At 44.5% G+C, this 17,903-nt stretch overlaps 1 protein-coding gene across 4 annotated transcripts in view; it reads left to right on the forward strand.

Annotated features, from left to right (window-relative positions):
* RSPH10B (radial spoke head 10 homolog B) overlaps positions 1-17,903 on the forward strand; it is a 62,964-nt gene that overhangs the window by 38,430 nt on the left and 6,631 nt on the right. For all 4 annotated transcript variants that reach the window (XM_040455862.1, XM_040455864.1, XM_040455865.1 and 1 more), the window contains exons 16-18: positions 2,688-2,819; positions 4,310-4,435; positions 6,325-6,418. In XM_040455862.1, coding sequence (XP_040311796.1) covers positions 2,688-2,819; positions 4,310-4,435; positions 6,325-6,418 — 352 coding nt within the window. The remainder of the gene's footprint in view (positions 1-2,687; positions 2,820-4,309; positions 4,436-6,324; positions 6,419-17,903) is intronic.

Raw genomic sequence — 17,903 nt, forward strand, 5'->3', positions numbered from 1 at the left:
CAGGAAAGTACTGCCTGCAGTTCTGAAAGCGAGTCGTCAGAAATAAGGTAGAGCTGGTTCCGTCTGGGGCTGTGGGAAAGGCCTCTCCCCTTGGCTCGTAGACGGCCATCTTCTCCCCGTGTCTCTTCACGTTGTCTTCCCGCTATGGGTCTGTCTCGGTGTCCAAATCTCCCTCTTATAAGGACAGTGGCCATGCTGGATTGGGTCCCCCACCCTCACGACCTCATTTTAACTTGATCTGTAAAGACATCATCACCAGGGATGCTTAGGTGGCTTAGTCGGTTGAGTGTCCAACTTCGGCTCAGGTTTTGATCTCATGGCTTGTGGGTTTGAGCCCCGCGTCAGGCTCTGTGCTGACGGCTCAGAGCCTGGAGCCTGCTTTGGATTCTGTGTCTCCCTCTCTCTCTGCCCCTCCCCTGCTTGCACTCTGTCTCTCTCAAAAATAAACATAAAATTTTTTTTGACAAAAAAAATTTTAAAAAGGCATTATTACCAAGTAAGGTCACATTCTGAGGTTTTGGGGGTTAGGACTCCCCACTCTTTTTTTGGGAGACACAGTTCAGCCCAAAAGAGTCTTCCCTCTTGCCTCCCCCACCCCATTCCTTGAAATTCATGTCCTCTTATGTATAAAATACACTCACCACATCCCAGCATCTCCAGAGGGCTTTGTCATTCCAGCATCAATGCTGTGTGAACCTCTCACCTGCCTCTGTGTTACTTCTACCTTGTGATGCTTGTGAGTTGCCTTTGGATCTTATCCAACCTATGAGAATAACTTCATCTTGAACAAAATCTTTAGGCTGTTTTCTACAAACTGACAAGCAAACACGTAAGCCGGGACCCACAGAGTTGGCTAGGATTGCAAATCTAAGGCAAGATTTTATCCGTCTGATGTTTTACAGAACAGCCAGGTGGCATGGTGTTGTCTTCAGAGTTTGCTCTCTGCTGGGAAAGATGTGGGAGTAGCATGAGCAGAACAGCTAATAAGAACGCAGACCTCTTCTTGTAGGTCCTGCTTCCAAGGTGGATGTTTGGTGTCACCTCAAGACCGGTGACAGTAGGTGCCTGGGTAGGGCAAGGACCTGCTGGCCTGTGCTTTTGCTTAACAGTTACAGGGGCGCCTGGGTGGCTCAGTCAGTTAAGCATCTGACTTTGGCTCAAGTCGTGAACTTGCAGTTCGTGAGTTCGAGCCCCGCGTCAGGCTCTGTGCTGACGGCTCGGAGCCTGGAGCCTGCTTTGGATTCTGTGTGTGTCTCTCTCTCTGCCCCTCCCCTACTTGTGACCACTCTCTGAAAAATAAGTAAACAAACAGTAAAAAAAATAAAAAGATAACAGCTACAAATCCCAGCCACTAATGATTCAGCACTTGAGACAGGCCCTTCACGCCAATTATCTCCTCCCATCCTTGCGACAAAGCATATGGTATCGACCCCGTCTTCTAGGTGAAGAGACTGAAGCTGAGTGAGGTTCAGCAACTCAGCAAAATGGTAGAGCCTCTGCAAATAGGGGTTGACATGTTGGTAGGACACTTGGGGAATTTGGCAGGTGGTGAGCAGGGGCAAGGTAGGGAGGGTCACAGGAAGAGTCAAATTAGGGCACAAGAGACTAAAAGTGTCCATCCAGCCCTTGAACTAAGCAGATGTCTCATTTACCAGCTTGACCCATCCTCGGGCAAGTGTCAGCACACTCTTGGCCTAGGGGGCACTGCTGCTGAGCCTGGCGCCTCTGTTCAAATGAGCGGACCTGTTCCGGGTCAGACTCAAACGGCCCTGGGTTCAGGACCAGCAGACGTGACCGGTGGACGATCAGAGTCCAAGCAAGCCGTCCCCGCAGGCAGGTGCTGCCCAGGTGGGGGCAGGCCCGGGTGTCAGGTGCACACACAGCAGGGGTGAGTGTGGCTGCCAAGTGGGTTACACCTGCCCTTGTCACTTTGGTTCCCAGATGCCACTTCCCTCAATTTTTGTTCAACACAAAAGGAACCCTTTTGAAAATGACTGTCCTCGGGGCACCAGGGCGGCTTAGTCAGTTGAGCATCCAACTGTGGCTCAGGTGATGACCTCACAGTTGATGGGTTCAAGCCCCACGTCAGGCTCTGTGCTGACAGCTCGGAGCCTGGAGCCTGCTTGGGATTCTGTGTCTCCCTCTCTCCTTGTCCCTCTCTCACTTACGCTCTGTCTCTGTCTCTCAAAAATGAATAAATGTTAAAAAATAAAGAAAACGTCCTCGATTAGTGAATATAAAATAAAATGTTTCTAATAGAAAAGTGACTTAACAAATCTACCAATAGAACACACAGTCTTTTACTTTTAAATTTAAGTTTAATTTATTTTTGAATGAGACAGAGCACGAGCAGGGGAGGGACAGAGTGAGAGGGAGACACAGAATCCGAAGCAGGATCCAGGCTCTGAGCCATCAGCACAGAGCCCGATGCGGGGCTCGAACTCACGAACTGTGGGATCATGACCTGAGCCAAAGTTGGGTGCTTAACTGACTGAGCCACCCAGGCGTCCCATGCAGAGCCTTTTAAATATCATAGTTTTTATTTCCATTCGGTGTGCACCCACGACACTTGAGTGCTGAATGAAGTGGCTTTCTCTGGAGACAGATGCCAATAGCCACATGGATCACTGGTCCACCTCAGGGTGGGTCAGAATGAGTGAGCCCCTTTGTATGTTCTTATATTTCAGCTGGTCTTCCTGGAGTTCTTTGAAGCTCTCTTAAGCTTTGCACTCATCTCTGTTACTGACCAAATGACTAAATCCTACTTGAATTTTCTGAATGACGACTTGCCTGGAAACAAACATGGAAGCCCCTGTCAGGTAATAATAGTTTAGAATCTACAGTGCAAGGAATGGTTTCATTCCGGAATGGCTAAAGTGCCATCAAAACTATCTTGGGCTTTTGTAACCCTTCAGGAAATAACGTTAAGACTGAAGAGAAGACTTAAGACCCCCTTTCACATTTTGAAAGAATGTGTATTGCCTTTTTCTTTAAGTTAGGGAAAAACGTGTTCCCTGGTCGTGATCCAGGGGCGTAGGCTCCTAGCCACATTAGTGGAGATGTCCTACAAGAAGGTCAGCGTAGCCAATAAAACACTGGGCAGACCAGGAGGCTTAGAACGCCTGAGGTATTTTGTTACGAAGTGTGTTGTTATGCAGTCTGGCATTTACAAGAGTGGAGAGCCTGTCCCAGAGTGAAGTCGCTAAGAAATATCTCCTGAGTGTGCATAAGATACCAGGTGGGTCCCTGGTGGGGCCAGCTCACACGTCAGGCCTGCCGGACACGAGACTCGACCGCAAGACCTCAGCGGATCAGGGCAGCTCCAGCAACCTACCGAAGGGTCCAGCTGCTGGGGCAGATTGACACAGACTGGTTTTGGGTGGGGGTGTCAGGCCAAGTAGGCTTAGAGGGTTTCTGATTTTCGAGCCGTTCATTTGGACCCACAGGGAGAATCTTGGGGGCCAGTGGAACCTCACAGCTGGGTAACTCTTCAGAGCCACACGTACAAGATCATCGTTTGTCGTGTAAAGGGTGACTTCTCAGAAATCCCCTGATGTATCTCGGACTCCTTGTGTGCTAAGAGCTTGCTTCATGTTCCACTCCACTTCACAGTCCATCCCACCAAGTAGATATTCCTCCTCCGGCTTGAGGATATGACTGATGGCATCTCCAGGTCATCTGGGAGCCTTGTCATGGGCCACAGTCTGAGTCTGGGGCTCTGCTCTGAGGGAAACAAACATCCACCTTAGTTTCGTCCATGATTTCATGGATGGCATCACTCGCACTCCAGTAAACGAGTGCGAACACTGGTCTAGGGATCGTCCTCAGAAACCATCTGATCACGTTCACTTCTGGTCTTCAGTAAGTCATTCCAAATGTCCAACAAGCTAAATCCTATTATGTCCGCATGATGGAGTATGACTCGGTGATGAAATAACTCATGATAGAGGATACAACAAGGATGAATCAAAATTATGCTGGGTGAAAGAAGCCAAACCAAAAAAAAGGTACATCCTGTTGTGATTCAAATTACATAAAATTCTAGAAAGTGCAAAGTAATCCGTAGGGACAGCAGATCGGTGACGATGAGGGAAGGGGGGTTGGATTCCTAAGGGGCACAGGACACTTGTGGGTGATGGGATATGTTCACTGTGTTGGCTGAGGGGAGCGTTTCACAGGTGGTAGACATGTCAAAAATCATCAAGTAGTACACTGTGGGTGTCGCTGACCTGTAAACTATACTTTGTTAAAATCGCGTGCGTGTCTCCACGGCAACCAAAAATCCTCTTACGTGTTTGTCCTTGCTCAGAACATCCAGCACAGGAGTTCAAGTGTAGGAACAAGCCAGGAATCTGATCTGCAGGACAGCAGCACCAAGTCCTCTTCAAGCAAGCTAGGACCCATGCTTGACCTCAGCAAAATGAGGAAATCAGAGGTTTGTTGTTGTTGTCTTAGTTTTCTTTTAAGTGTTTATTTTTGACAGAGAGAGAGAGAGCGAAAAGAGGAGGAGCAGAGAGACAGGAAGACACAGAATCTGAAGCAGGCTCCAAACTCTGAGCTGTCAGCACAGAGCCCAATGTGGGGCTGGAACCCACGAACTATGGGATCATGACCTGAGCCAAAGTCGGACGCTTAACCGACTGAGCCACCCAGGCGCCCCCAGAGGTTCATATTGACAACCAACCTCATAACAACGGTTACCTGCTTGCAGTATCAGTAAGCTTCGTGTGCCTCGTGTGTGACGAGCACTCTCTGTACACTGGTGATCTGCCGGGAAGCGAGAGCCTGAACTCTCGTAGACTTGCCATTCCAGCGAGTGGAGGGAGACAAGTGAGTGGTAGTTATGGCCAAGGCTCCTGGGGTATTTACCAGGTGTGCTCACTTCCCAGTCTGAGCTCAATTAATACTCCCAACCCCCTTCGGGTACTCTTACTATCTCTGGGAGGGAGCCCCGGTGCTGGAAGGTTAGGTAACCTGCCCGCAGCCACGGAACCAGTAGGGAGTGCAGCTGGGAGTCTTTATGCAGGCAGTCCGCCTCCAGAATGCGCACCCAGGACCACAGTGCTACACTTCCTCACATGAGGCGTGAGCGATGTGGTGGAGATTGAGTGACACGGAGAGGTGGTGACGGGTCTTCTGATGAAGCGACATTTGAGCATGCAACGAGGAAGTGAGGAAGCAAAGCGTGTGATCATCGGGAGGAAGACTGGTCTGGGCGAGGCCCCAAGGTGGAAGCATATTTGGGTTTTTGAAAGGAAAGCGTAGCAGTCAGTGCAGCTGCACGGGAGGGGTCCGGGCACGTGAGCTCAGCGAGGCAGCAGGCTGGACCAGGAGGGCACTGGCCGTCGTGAGGGCCCGGCTTTCATTCTGAGCGGGACGGGAGGGCCCCGGGGCACAGGATCAGTAGGCCCGCCGGGGCTTCACTGTTGACGAACCAGTAAGGAAGCTCTTGGAATTATGTGCAGGCCTGTGGAAGGCTGTGAAGTCTGAGAGGGAGAGGTGACGAAAGACAGAATGATTCAAAGCTTTTTGGCCCAAAGGACTGGAAGATGTGGTTGCCATTTGCCGTGAAGGACAAGGCTGGGGCAGGGGACAGGAATTTGGGGGCAAAATTAGGGCGCTGGTTTTGGACACGTTGGCTTAAGGTGCCGGAGCAGACGTCCAAGTGGTACAGATGGAGACACAAGTCCAGAGTTCAAGGGCCAGATCTATGTGGAGGCAGACATGTGGGTGTGAACAGCATATATATATATATATATATATATATATATATATATATATATATATATATAGTAACTAACACCGTCAATATCTGAACATAGGTACAGTTAACAGTACATAGTAAACCCCTTCCCAACAGACCCAGGGAAGACTTTGAAGTCTGGTTTCTTAGGAAGAACTTTTTAATGGATACAATAAATCTGTTATTCATTTCCTTAATTGTATAAGTAGCAATGTTTTGTGCAGGTTAAAATTAGAAATAGCCTATTAAGTTTGTTTATTTTGAGAGAGACAGAGACAGCGTGAGTAGGGGAGGGGCAGAGAGAGGAGAGAGAGAATCCCAAGCAGGTTCTGTACCATCAGTGCACAGCCCAATATGGGGCTCAAACTCACGAAACCGTAAGATCGTGACCTGAGCCACAACTGAGAGTTGGACGCTTCACTGACTGAGCCACCCGAGTGCCCCAGAAATAGTTTTGTTAGTTTAAAAAGAATGGCTTTGTTAATAACTTTCTAATTACTTATAATGCAGAAAATTAGTTTGGGTCCACAATGATGCAGAAATCATATTTTGCTTTATGATTTTTTGTTTTTATGTAAAAGCCCAAGATCAGGAAGTCTCTGAGTGATGAAAGAATTTCCAAATTGAATTTTAAATCTCCAGGAAAAGGCCTAACCTTTTCTTTACCTCAAAATGGTGAGTAGTTTCATTATTGAACTCTAATGTTTGCAAACTGTCACTCGTAAATGATATAAAGTTGATAAAAACATACAAGCGTCTTTTTAGAATGTAATTAGGCTGCCAGGGCCACTTCCAATCCTGACACCCGCTTAACAAAGTTTACTTTCAAGGCCTGATCTTGCTGAGTTTTTTCTGTTTGCCTTTATATTTTTTTCCTGTGTGACTGAGATGTGATTTACGATGCTGCCAAAATTTCAGGTATACGGTGTAACGATTTGACATACGTATATTGGGAAATGATCGCCAAAGTACGTTTTGTTAACATCCGTCACCTCGTGTGGATAACTGATAAAAAGAAAAAAAAATTGTTTTTCCTTGTGATGAGAATTCTTGGGATCTACTCTCTTAACAGTTTTCTTCTGTATCATATGGCAGGGCTGACTATAGTTGTCATGTTGTATATCACGTCTTAGTACTTACCTTTCAACCGGAAGTTGACTGCCTTTTGACCACCTTCATCCAATCCTCCTTATCCCCATCCCCAGCCTCTGGTAGCCACAAGTCTGGTCTCTTTTTCGATGAGTTTCTTGTTTTGTTTTTAATTCTACAGGTAAGTAGGAGCATACAGCATTTGTCTTTCTCTCTGGCTGGCTTATTTCACTGAGCATAATGCCCTCAAGGTCCATCCAGGTTGTTACAAATGGTGGGGTTTCCTCCTTTTTAATGAATGAATAAAATTCCATTGTGTCTATTACCACAGCTTCTTTATCCGTTTTTCCACTGGACACTTCGTTTGTTCCCATGTCTTGGCTATTGCAAATGAGGCCGCAGTGAGCGTGGGGGCGCAGACATCTCTTCCACATAGTGTCTTCCTTTGGCTATATTCCCAGGAGCGGAATTGTGGGGTTATGTGGTACTTCTGTTTTGAATTTTATGAGGAACCTCCGTATGGTTTTCCCCAGTGATTGTACCAATTTACATTCCCTCCAACAGTGTACAAGGGTTCCACTCTCTACCCGTCCTTGCCAGCATGTGTTACCTCTGGTCTCTTCGATGCTAGCCATTCTAACAGGTATGAGGTGACTTCTCACTGTGGTTTTGACTTGCATTTCCCTGATGATGAGTAATGTTGGGCATTTTTTCATGTACCTGTTGGCCACTCCTACATCTTCTTTGGAAATATGTCTATTCAGATGCTTCGTCTATTTTTTTTTTTCTGTTGAGTTGTAGGAGTTCTTTATATATTTTGGATTCGAAGCCCTTATCAGATATATGGTTTGCAAGTATTTTTTTTTTCCTATTGCATAGGTTGCCTTTTCATTTTGTGCATTAGCTGAGTTTGATGTCATCCTAGTGGTCTATTTCTCATTATGTTGCCTGTACTTTAGGCATCATATCCAAGAAGTCCTTGCCAAGACCCATGTCAAGGAACTTTTTTCCCTGTGTTTTCTTCTGGCAGTTTTATGGTTTCTAAACTTATATTTAAATTTTTAAATAATTTTTAAAAATTTAGTTTATGGGGCACCTGGGTGGCTCAGTCAGTTGGGCGTCTGACTTCGGCTCAGGTCACGATCTCGCGGTCTGTGAGTTCGAGCCCCGCATTGGGCTCTGTGCTGACCCCTCAGAGCCTGGAGCCTGTTTCAGATTCTGTGTCTCCCTCTCTCTCTGACCCTCCCCTGCTCATGCTCTCTCTCTCTCTGTCTCAAAAATAAATAAACGTTAAAAAGAAATTAAAAATTTAGTTTCGTTCTTTGTATGTAAATGTCCAATTTTCCCAGCACCACTTATTGAAGAGACTATCTTCTCTTCATTGAACATTCTTGGCTTCCTTGTCAAGTACTGACTCTACATACTGGTTTATTTCTGGGCTCTTGATTCTCTTCCATTGGTCTATGTGTCTGTTTATATGCCAGTACCATACTATTACGATTACTATACTGTATAGCATAGCTTCAAATCAGGAAGTATGAAGCCTCCTGCTTAGTTTTTCTTTCTTGAGATTGCTTTGGCATCTCTTGTGGTTCTAAATACATTTTAGAGCTAATCATGGTCCGTGGGTTTGAGCCCCATGTCAGGCTCTGTGCTGACAGCTCAGAGCCTGAAGCCTGCTTTGGATTCTGTCTCCCTGTCTCTCTCTGCTCTCGCCCGCTCATGCTCTCTCAAAATAATAAACATTAAAAAATTTAAATTTTAGAGCTATTTTTTTCTACTGCTGTTAAAAATGCCATTGGAATCTTGGTAGGGATTGCATTGAATCTATAGATGACTTTTGGTAGTATTGACATCTTAACAGTATTAATTTTTCCATTCCATGAATGTGGGATACATTTCCATTTATCTTTGTCTTCAGTTTCCTTCACCAGTCTCAAAGTACTCAGAGATCTTTGACCTCTTGGTTAAATTTATTCCTAAGTATTTTATTGTTTTTGATGGTATTATAAATGGGATCATTTTCTTTCTTTTCCTGACAATTCATTGTTAGTATATAGCAACCCTAATGATTTTTGTATGTTAATTTTATATCCTGCTACTTTACTGGATTCATTGATGAGACCTATCGGTTTTTTGGTAGAGTATTTAGGATTTTCTATGTATAAAATCATATCATCTGTAAATAGAGACAATTTTACCTCTTCCTTTTGTATCATGATACTTCAAAATTCTTTTTCTTGCCTAATTGCTCTGGCTAGTACCTTTCAGTATTATGTTGAATAAAAATGGTGAGAGTGGGCATCCTTCTCTTGTTCCTGATCTTAGAGGAAAAGTTTTCAATCTTTGACCCTTGATTATGACATTAACTGATGGCTTGTAATATATGTTGAGGTTCATTCCTTCTGTATCTAATTGTTCAGAGTTTTTATCATGGGGGTGCATGGGAGGCTCAGTTAAGCGTCTGACTTCAGCTCAGGTCACAATCTCATGGTTCATGAGTTCAAAACCTGCATTGGGCTCTGTGTTCACAGCTCAGAGCCTGGAGCCTGCTTCGGATTCCGTGTCTCCCCCTCTCTGTCCCTCCCCGCTTGTCCTCTGTCTCTCTGCCTCTCTCTCAAAAGTAAATAAACATTGAGTTTTTATCATGAATGGATGTAGAATTTTGTCAAATGCTCTTTCTGTGTTTACTGAGATGGTCAGATAATTTTTTTTCTTTCATTCTATCAATGTGATGTATCACATTTTCATGTTTTCTTCGTATGTTTTTCATATGTTGAACCATCCTTGCATCCCAGGGATAAATCCTAGCTGGCCACGGTGAATGATGCTTTTAATGCGCTGAATTCAGTGTGACGGTATTTTATTGAATATTTTTGCGCTTATATTCATCAGGGATATGGACCTGTAATTTTCTGGTAGTGTCGTTTTCTGGCTTCAGCATCAGTTTAAGGCTGACTGTAAAATAAGCTTGGGGATGTTCCCTCCTCTTCAGTTTTTGGGAAGAGTTTGAGAAGGATTGGCATTAATTGTTTTTCAAATATTTGGCGAAGTTCAACAGTGAAGCTATCTGGTCCTGGGCTTTTCTTTGCTGGGAGATTTTTGGTTACTAATCAACCTTACTGGTAATTGGTCTGTTCAGATTTTCTATTTCTTCTTGAATTTGGTGTTGGTAGGTTGTATGTGCCTAAGAATTTCTCAATTTCTTCTAGTTTGTCCAATTTGTTGGTATATGATTATTCATAGTAGCCTCTTATGATCCTTATATTTCTGTGGTATTAGTTGTAATGTTTGTTTTCATTTATATTGTTGATTTGGTTCCTCTTTTTTCCTTGGTTAGTCTGGCTAAAGATTTGTCAATTTTATTTTTTCAAAGAACCAACTCTTAGTTCAGTTAGTTTATTTGAATTCTTTCTTGTTTTTTAATGTAGGTGTTTATTGCTATGAACTTCTTTCTTAGAATTCCTTTTGCCACATCCTTTAAGTTTTGGTATATTGTGTTTCTATTTTCATCTATCTCAAGATACTTTAAAATTTCCCCTTTGATTTTTTGATCCATTGGTTGTTCAGGAGAGTGTTAATTTCCATGTGTTTGTGAATTTTCTAGTATTCCTCCTGTTACTGATTCCTAGTTTCATATCACTGTGATCAGAGAAGATACTTGGTATGATTTTAATCTTCTTGAATTTGCTAGGACTTGTTTTGTGGCCTAACATATGGTCTATGCTAGAAAATGTTCCATGTGTGCTTAAGAAGAATGTTTATTCTGCTGCTGTCAGAATGTTCTATAAATATCTGTTAGGTCCAATATGGTCTATAGTGTTGATCAAATTTGCTGTCTACTTATTGATTATCTGCCTGGATCATCTATCCACTGTTGAGAGTGGGGTATTAAAGTCTCCAACTATTTTTGTATTGTATATTTCTTCTTTTTGCTCTGTTAGTTTTTGTTTTATTTAGGTGCTCTGAAGTTGGGAGTGTAAATACAATTATTATGTCTTCTTGATGGATTGACAGCTTTATCATTATATAATGACCTTCCCTGTCCCTTGTTACCATTTTTATTTTAATTTTTTAAAGTTTATTTTTTTATTTTGAGAGAGAGAGGGAGAGAGACAGTGCAAGCGGGGGAAGGGCAAAGAAAGGGAGACGGTCAATCTCAAGCAGGCTCCGCACTGTCTGCGCAGAGCCTGACTTGGAGCTCAAACTCACCAACCATGAGATCATGACCTGAGCTGAAATCAGGAGTTGGACACTTAACCAACTGAACTATCCAGGCACTCATCTTGTTACCATTTTTATATTTGAGTCTGTGTTACCTGTCTTTTTGGTGGTGTTGTTACCATTTGCTTGAACTGTCTTTTCTACGCCTTCACGCTCAGTCTGTGTGTGTGTCTTTTTTTTTTTAATTTTTTTTTTAACGTTTTATTTATTTTTGAGACAGAGACAGAGCATGAACGGGGGAGGGGCAGAGAGAGAGAGGGAGACACAGAATTGGAAGCAGGTTCCAGGCGCCGAGCCATCAGCCCAGAGCCCGACGCGGGGCTCGAACTCACAGACCACGAGATCGTGACCTGAGCTGAAGTCAGACGCTTAACCGACTGAGCCACCCAGGCGCCCCATGTGTGTGTGTCTTTAAGGGTAAAGTGAGTTCCTACAGGCAACTTACCGTTGGACTGTGTCTTTTTATCCATTTAGCTATTCTGTGCTTTTGATTGGAGAATTTAATCTATTTACCCTTAATTATTGATAGGTAAGGACGTACTGCTCTTTTGCTAATTGTTTTCTGATTGTTTCAAACAACTGCTGTTCCTTGTTTTTTATCCTGCTGTGCCTTTTTCTTGTTTTTATGTCTTTGGTATCAATACACTCTTAAAAAAATTTTTTTTAATGTTCATTTTTTTTTTGAGAGACAGAGTGCGAGCAGGGGAGGGGCAGAAAGAGAGGGAGACACAGAATCCAAAGCAGGCTCCAGGATCCGAGCTGTCAGCACAGAGCCTGATGCGGGGCTCGAACTCATGAACCACAAGCTCATGACCTGACCCGAATTCAGATGCTTAAACAACTGGCCACCCAGGCGCCTCCCAGTATGCTCTTTCTAAAATCACATTCTTCTGTGTTATTACTATAGATTTTCCCCTTGTGGTTACCATAAGGCTCACATAAAATGTCTTTAAATTATAACACCCTATTTTAAACTGATCACTTCATTAGAGTTCCTAAACTTTACACTTTTACTTCTCCCCCTCACATTTTAAGTTACTGATGTGACTTACCATTTACATATTTTTAATATTGTGTAACTAATAATATGTTATTGTAATTATGGTTATTTTTATTATGTTTTTAAACTTTTGAACTAGAGTTTCAGTGAATTATGCACCATCATTACCATATTACAGAATCGAAGTGTTCACCATTAGCAGTGGGTTTAACACCACCTTCTTGTTTTTATGATGTAAATTAGTGTCATTGAATTTCCACTCAAAGCACTCTCCTTAGCATTTTTAAAAAAAGTTTACATCCAAATTAGCATCTAGTCCACCAATGATTTCAGGAGTAGATTCCTTAGTGCCCCTTCCCCATTTAGCCCATCTCCCCTCCAGTAACCCTCAGATTGTTCTCCATATTTATGAGTCTCTTCTGTTTTGTCCCCCTCCCTGTTTTTGTATTATTTTTGTTGCCCTTCCCTTAGGTTCATCTGTTTTGTCTCCTAGAGTCCTCATATGAGTGAAGTCATATGATTTTTGTCTTTCTCTGACTAATTTCACTTAGCATGATACCCTCCAGTTTTCATCCACATAGTGGCAAATGGCAAGATTTCATTCTTTTTGACTGCCGAGTAATATTCCATTGTACATGCATACCAAATCTTCTTTATCCATTCAACCATCGATGGACATTTGGGCTCTTTCCATACTTTGGTTATTGTCAATAGTGCTGCTATAAACATTGGGGTTTATGTGCCCCTTTGAATCAGCATTTTCATATCCTTTGGACAAATACCTGGTAGTGCACTTGCTGGGTCATAGGGTAGTTCTATTTTTAGTGTTTTGAGGAACCTCCATGCTGTTTTCCAGAGTGGCTGCATCAGCTTGCGTTCCCATCATTAGCGTTTCCTATAAGGCAGGCTTAGTGGTGATGAACTCCCTCAGCTTTTGTTTGCCCAGAAAAGTCTGTCCCTCTCCTTCATTTCTGAAGGACAACTCTGCTGGGTAGAATTCTTGGCTGACCATTTTTTGTTTCCGTATTTGAATAGTTCATTCCATTTCCTCGTGACCTGAAAAGTTTCTGTTGAAAAATCAGCCACTTGTCTACAGGGGATCCCTTATCTGTAACTTCACACTTGCTCTCAAAATTCTTTGACTTTTGATGATTATAGTGTACATCAGTGTAGCCCCATGGGGGCTAAGCCTATTTGGGGTCTTTGGTCCTTTTCTCTCCTTAGGTTTGGGAAGTTTTCAGCCATTATTTATTGCTTTAAATCCACTTTCTACCCCTTTCTCTTCTCTTCCTGGAATCCCCATAATGGGAATACTGTTTCTTTTGTGACCCATAAGTCCCATCATCTTTCTTCACCTTTTTTTTTGTTTGCTCTTCTAACTTCAAATGTCCTGTCTTCTGAGTCACTGATTTTTCTGCATGATCAAGTCTGCTTTCAAAGCCTACTATTAAAAAAATAGTAATAGGGACACTTTAGTGGCTTGGTCAGTTGAGTGTCCAACTTCGACTCAGGTCATGGTTTCACAGTTCATGGGTTTGAGCCTCACATGAGACTTGCTGCTGTCAGCGTGGAGCCCGCTTCAGATCCTCTGTCTCCCTCTCTCTCTGCCCCTCCTCTGCTCACACTCTCTCTCAAAAATAAACATTAAGAAATAGTAATAAAAAATAAAGCTCACTAATGAATTCTTCAGTTGTAGTTTTCAGCTCTAGGATTTCTGGTTTTGTGTTTTTTGATGGCTTCTTTGTTGGACTTGTTTTGTTCTTTCACTGTTTTCTCAATTTTGTGTAGTTGTGCATTCTTTGTAGTTCACTGAACTTCGTCAAGAGGATCGTTCTGAATGCTTCAACAGTTCATGGATCTCCATTTCTTTAGGGTCAGCTATCAGAGCTTTATTAGATCTAATTAGCTCTACCGCCCTTTGGTGGTGTCTTATTTACCCGATTTTTCATGATCCTTGATTCCTTACTTTGGTATCTGTGCATTTGAGCAAGTGGTTTCCTCTTTCAGACCCTACAGGTTCGCGTTAGCAGACAGTGGCTCCCCCATCAGCTCGGTTTGGGCGTCGGGATGTGTCTGCTGGTACTTTCCGGGCAGGTGGGCTTGTTATCGGGTCTGTTTTGTGGTGAGGCCAGTGCCCGAGCTCTGAGGTAGGCCGGGGGGAGGGTGAGTGAGAACTGACTGAGAACAGTTTTGGGCAGGACTGGTGGCGTGGTTCCCTGGCCAAGTGAGGCTATAGGATAGGCTTTCCGGTTGTCTGGGTGTTCTGGTCAGGCTTACCAGCTGGTTGGGATTGGGGAGTATACTCAGCTGTAGGCGGAACTATGAATTAGCTTCCCTACCCTGGCGGGGAAGCAGGACGGGGCCCAGGGTCTGCATGGCTTGTTTGGGTACCTGAATCAGGCAAGCACGTACAGTGAATTCCCTGGCCAGGCAGGTTACTCGTTTTTCTCTGTAGACACGGAAAGTCCTAGGCTGTGCTCTCTGTTCAATTGCAGATCTGCTGGGTGGGCTAAAGACTGCTTCCTCCCACCCCCACTCCACCTATTGCTGGACACAGTGTTATCAATTAGTTTCCTCGGTTGAGTGGAGAGGGAAAACTGCCCCAAGGCGGGCTAGGCTATTCTCTCGTGATCTTGGCTCAAGCCAACCCATGCTCCCATGTTCCCTGCAGACTCCCTGCCCTGCTTAGAGTCTGCTCAAGTGTGGCTGGGCTACGCGGCTTTCCAGGTGTTCTGGCCAGGCTTTCTGGCTGCACAGGGCTGGGAGCTTTACTCGGGCCCTGGGTGGGGCTGTGATCAGCTCCTCTGCTCGGGCAGAGCGGTGGAACCCTCCGTACGTGGCTCTGCCTGCCGTACTTTCTGCTTGAGTGTTGCTGGCCTGTGCCAGCGGGAAGGCAGGTGTCCTTGCCTTCCTGGTCAGATGGGGGCGGTTGCTGTAAGGGAGGCTCTGACTCCGCTCCCCTGCCTGGGCCGGGGGCCGACCAAGCTCCAGGGCTGGCGCAGCTCTTCATTTGAGAACATGAATCAGGCTGACCTGTACCCCACGGAGTTTCCCCGTCAGACTTCACCGTCGACTTGGTTCTGTAGGGGGGCAAAGACGCTGTCTGGGGACGACCACTCGGGTGTTGTGGGTAGGGACTGTCTGCCAAGATCTCAGTGCTGTTCCAAACCCCTCATCCTTCTGTCACAATCAAGTCCTCCTGCCGCCCCCTCCCCCCGCCGCCCTGATTCCCTAGCAATTCCATGGGGTGAGACTGGAGCAGGGGTCCCCAGGAAATGACCCACAGTGTTGGGGGAGTTGGATGCCTACCCTGGACTCTCTTTTCCCACTGGAGGAAGCACAGACTCAGGGGAGGCCTCTCAGTTTGACGCTGTGCCAGCCTCCAGGGCGGGGGCTGGGGGTGGAGTGTGGTCGGCATGTAGCCATCCCTCTTACCCTTCCAGGGCTGTTTTGCTCTTTGTGGTGCAGGGGTGCTTCAGCTTCACCCCTGTATTTGAGGGTTCTCTCGGAAGAGTCTTGTCCATGAATAGTTGGTGGTTCTTCTTTTGGAAGGGGAGTGAAGTCGGGGAATGACCTATGTCACCATCTGGGTGACGTCACTTCTCTTGGAGTTGACTTTTATTTATTTTTAAATGTTTATTTATTTGAGAGAGAGCGAGCGGAGGAGGGGCGGAGAGAGAGGGAGACACAGAATCCGAAGCAGCTCCAGGCTCTGAGCTGTCAGCACAGAGCCCGAAGGGGGCTCGAACTCGAGAACAGTGAGATCATGACCTGAGCCGCCCAGGCAGCCCTGGAGTGGCCTTTTAAAAGCAGGATCTTACCAAGTTGCATCAGTCTGCCAGGACAGTGGTTCCTCCACATGGGCCCTGCACGTCCACATCTCGAGCCTGATGCTGTTGACTACATCCTTCTACGGTTGAGTTCTCTCGCGCGAGTCTCCTGCACTTTTTCTTAAACTGAAGTATAATTACCACAGTATTAGCTTCAGGTGTACAATATGATTCAATAATTGTATACATTACTCTGTGCTCATGAGGATGAGTGTACCCTTGAACCCACTTTTTAAACTTTCACCCATCTGCCCACTTGCCTTTCCGGCAACGACCAATTCTTTGTATTCGAGTTTGTCTCTTTTTTCCTTACTCATTTGTTTTGTTTCTTAAATTCCACATGTGAGTAAAATCAAATTGTATTTGTCTGACTTTAACAGTCTACCCTCACAGTCATCCACGTTGTTGTAAATGGCAAAATCTCATTTTTTTTACAGCCGAGTAATATTCCACTGCATGTATATATGTGTATAAATATGTGTATATACATACATACTTGTGTATAAACATTTATACGAACACAGCTTTACGCATTCACCTATGGATGGACTTTTGGGTTGCTTTCCTACGTTGGCTATTGTAAATACTGCTGCGATAAACATAGTGCGTATGTTTTTTCAAAGTAGTGTTTTCATTTTCTTGGGATACATACCCAGTAGCGGAACTCCTGGATCATATGGTAATTTCAATGTTTTGAGAGACCTCCATCCTGTTCTCCAGAGTGGCTGCACCAGTTGGCATTCCCACCACCAGGGTACGAGGGCTCCTTTTCCTCCACATCCCTGCCAACACTTGTTTGTGTTTTTGACTTTAGCCATTCTGACAAGTGTAGGTGATATCTCCCTGTGGTTTGATTTCCATTTCGGATGATCAGTGATGTTCACCTTTTCTTTCTTTTTTTTTATTTAAAAATTTTTTAATGTTTATTTTTGAGAGGGAGAGACAGAGCGTGAGTTGGGGAGGAGGAGAGCGAGAGAGAGACAGAATCCAAAGCAGGGTCCAGGCTCTGAGCTGTCGGCACAGAGCCCGACGCGGGGCTCGAACCCACTAACTGTGAGATCGTGACCTGAGCCGAAGTCGGACACTTAACCGACTGACCCACCTAGGCTCCCCTCATCTTTTCATTTGTCTGTTGGCCATCTGTATAATGTCTTTGGAAAAATGTGTATGCAGGTCCTCTGCCTGTTTCTCAATAGGATTATTTGTTTCTGGTGTTGTTTATATATTTTGGATATTAGTCCCTTATAAGATACATCATTTCCAAACATCTCCCATTTTGTAGATTGCTTTTTTTGTCTTGGTGGTGGATTCCTTCACAGTGCAAAGGCTTTTTATTTTGGCATAGTCTCAATAGCCTATTTTTGCTTCTGTTTCTCTTGCCTGAGGAGACACATCTAGAAAAATGCTGCTAGAGCTGATGTCAGAGAAAATACTGCACATGTTTTCTTCTAGGAGTTTTCTGGTTAAGTCTTTAATCCGTTTTATTTTTGTGTATAGTGTGAGATGGTTTTTAAAGATGCTCAAGTTAAAAACAATGAAACTGGGGCGCCTGGGTGGCGCAGTCGGTTAAGCGTCCGACTTCAGCCAGGTCACGATCTCCCGGTCCGTGATTTCGAGCCCCGCGTCGGGCTCTGGGCTGATGGTGGCTCAGAGCCTGGAGCCTGTTTCCGATTCTGTGTCTCCCTCTCTCTGCCCCTCCCCCGTTCATGCTCTGTCTCTCTCTGTCCCAAAAATAAATAAACGTTGAAAAAAAAAATTAAAAAAACAAAACAAAACAATGAAACTCTGAATTGGTGCCTCATATTCCTTATATATTTTTTACATTAAAAGAATTAAATCCAAGTTAACATAGTGTAATAATAATTTCAGGAATAGAATTTAGTGATTCATCAATTACATATACCACCCAGTGCTCAGCCCAACAAGTGTCCTCCTTAATGCCCCTCACCCCTTTAGCCCTTTCCCCCACCCAACACCTCACCAGCAACCCTCAGTTTGTTTTCTGTATTTAATAAGA

The sequence above is a fragment of the Herpailurus yagouaroundi genome, unplaced genomic scaffold (assembly GCF_014898765.1).
Source record: "Herpailurus yagouaroundi ecotype Mexico unplaced genomic scaffold, PumYag 216, whole genome shotgun sequence".
NCBI classification, from domain to species: Eukaryota; Metazoa; Chordata; class Mammalia; order Carnivora; family Felidae; genus Herpailurus; species Herpailurus yagouaroundi.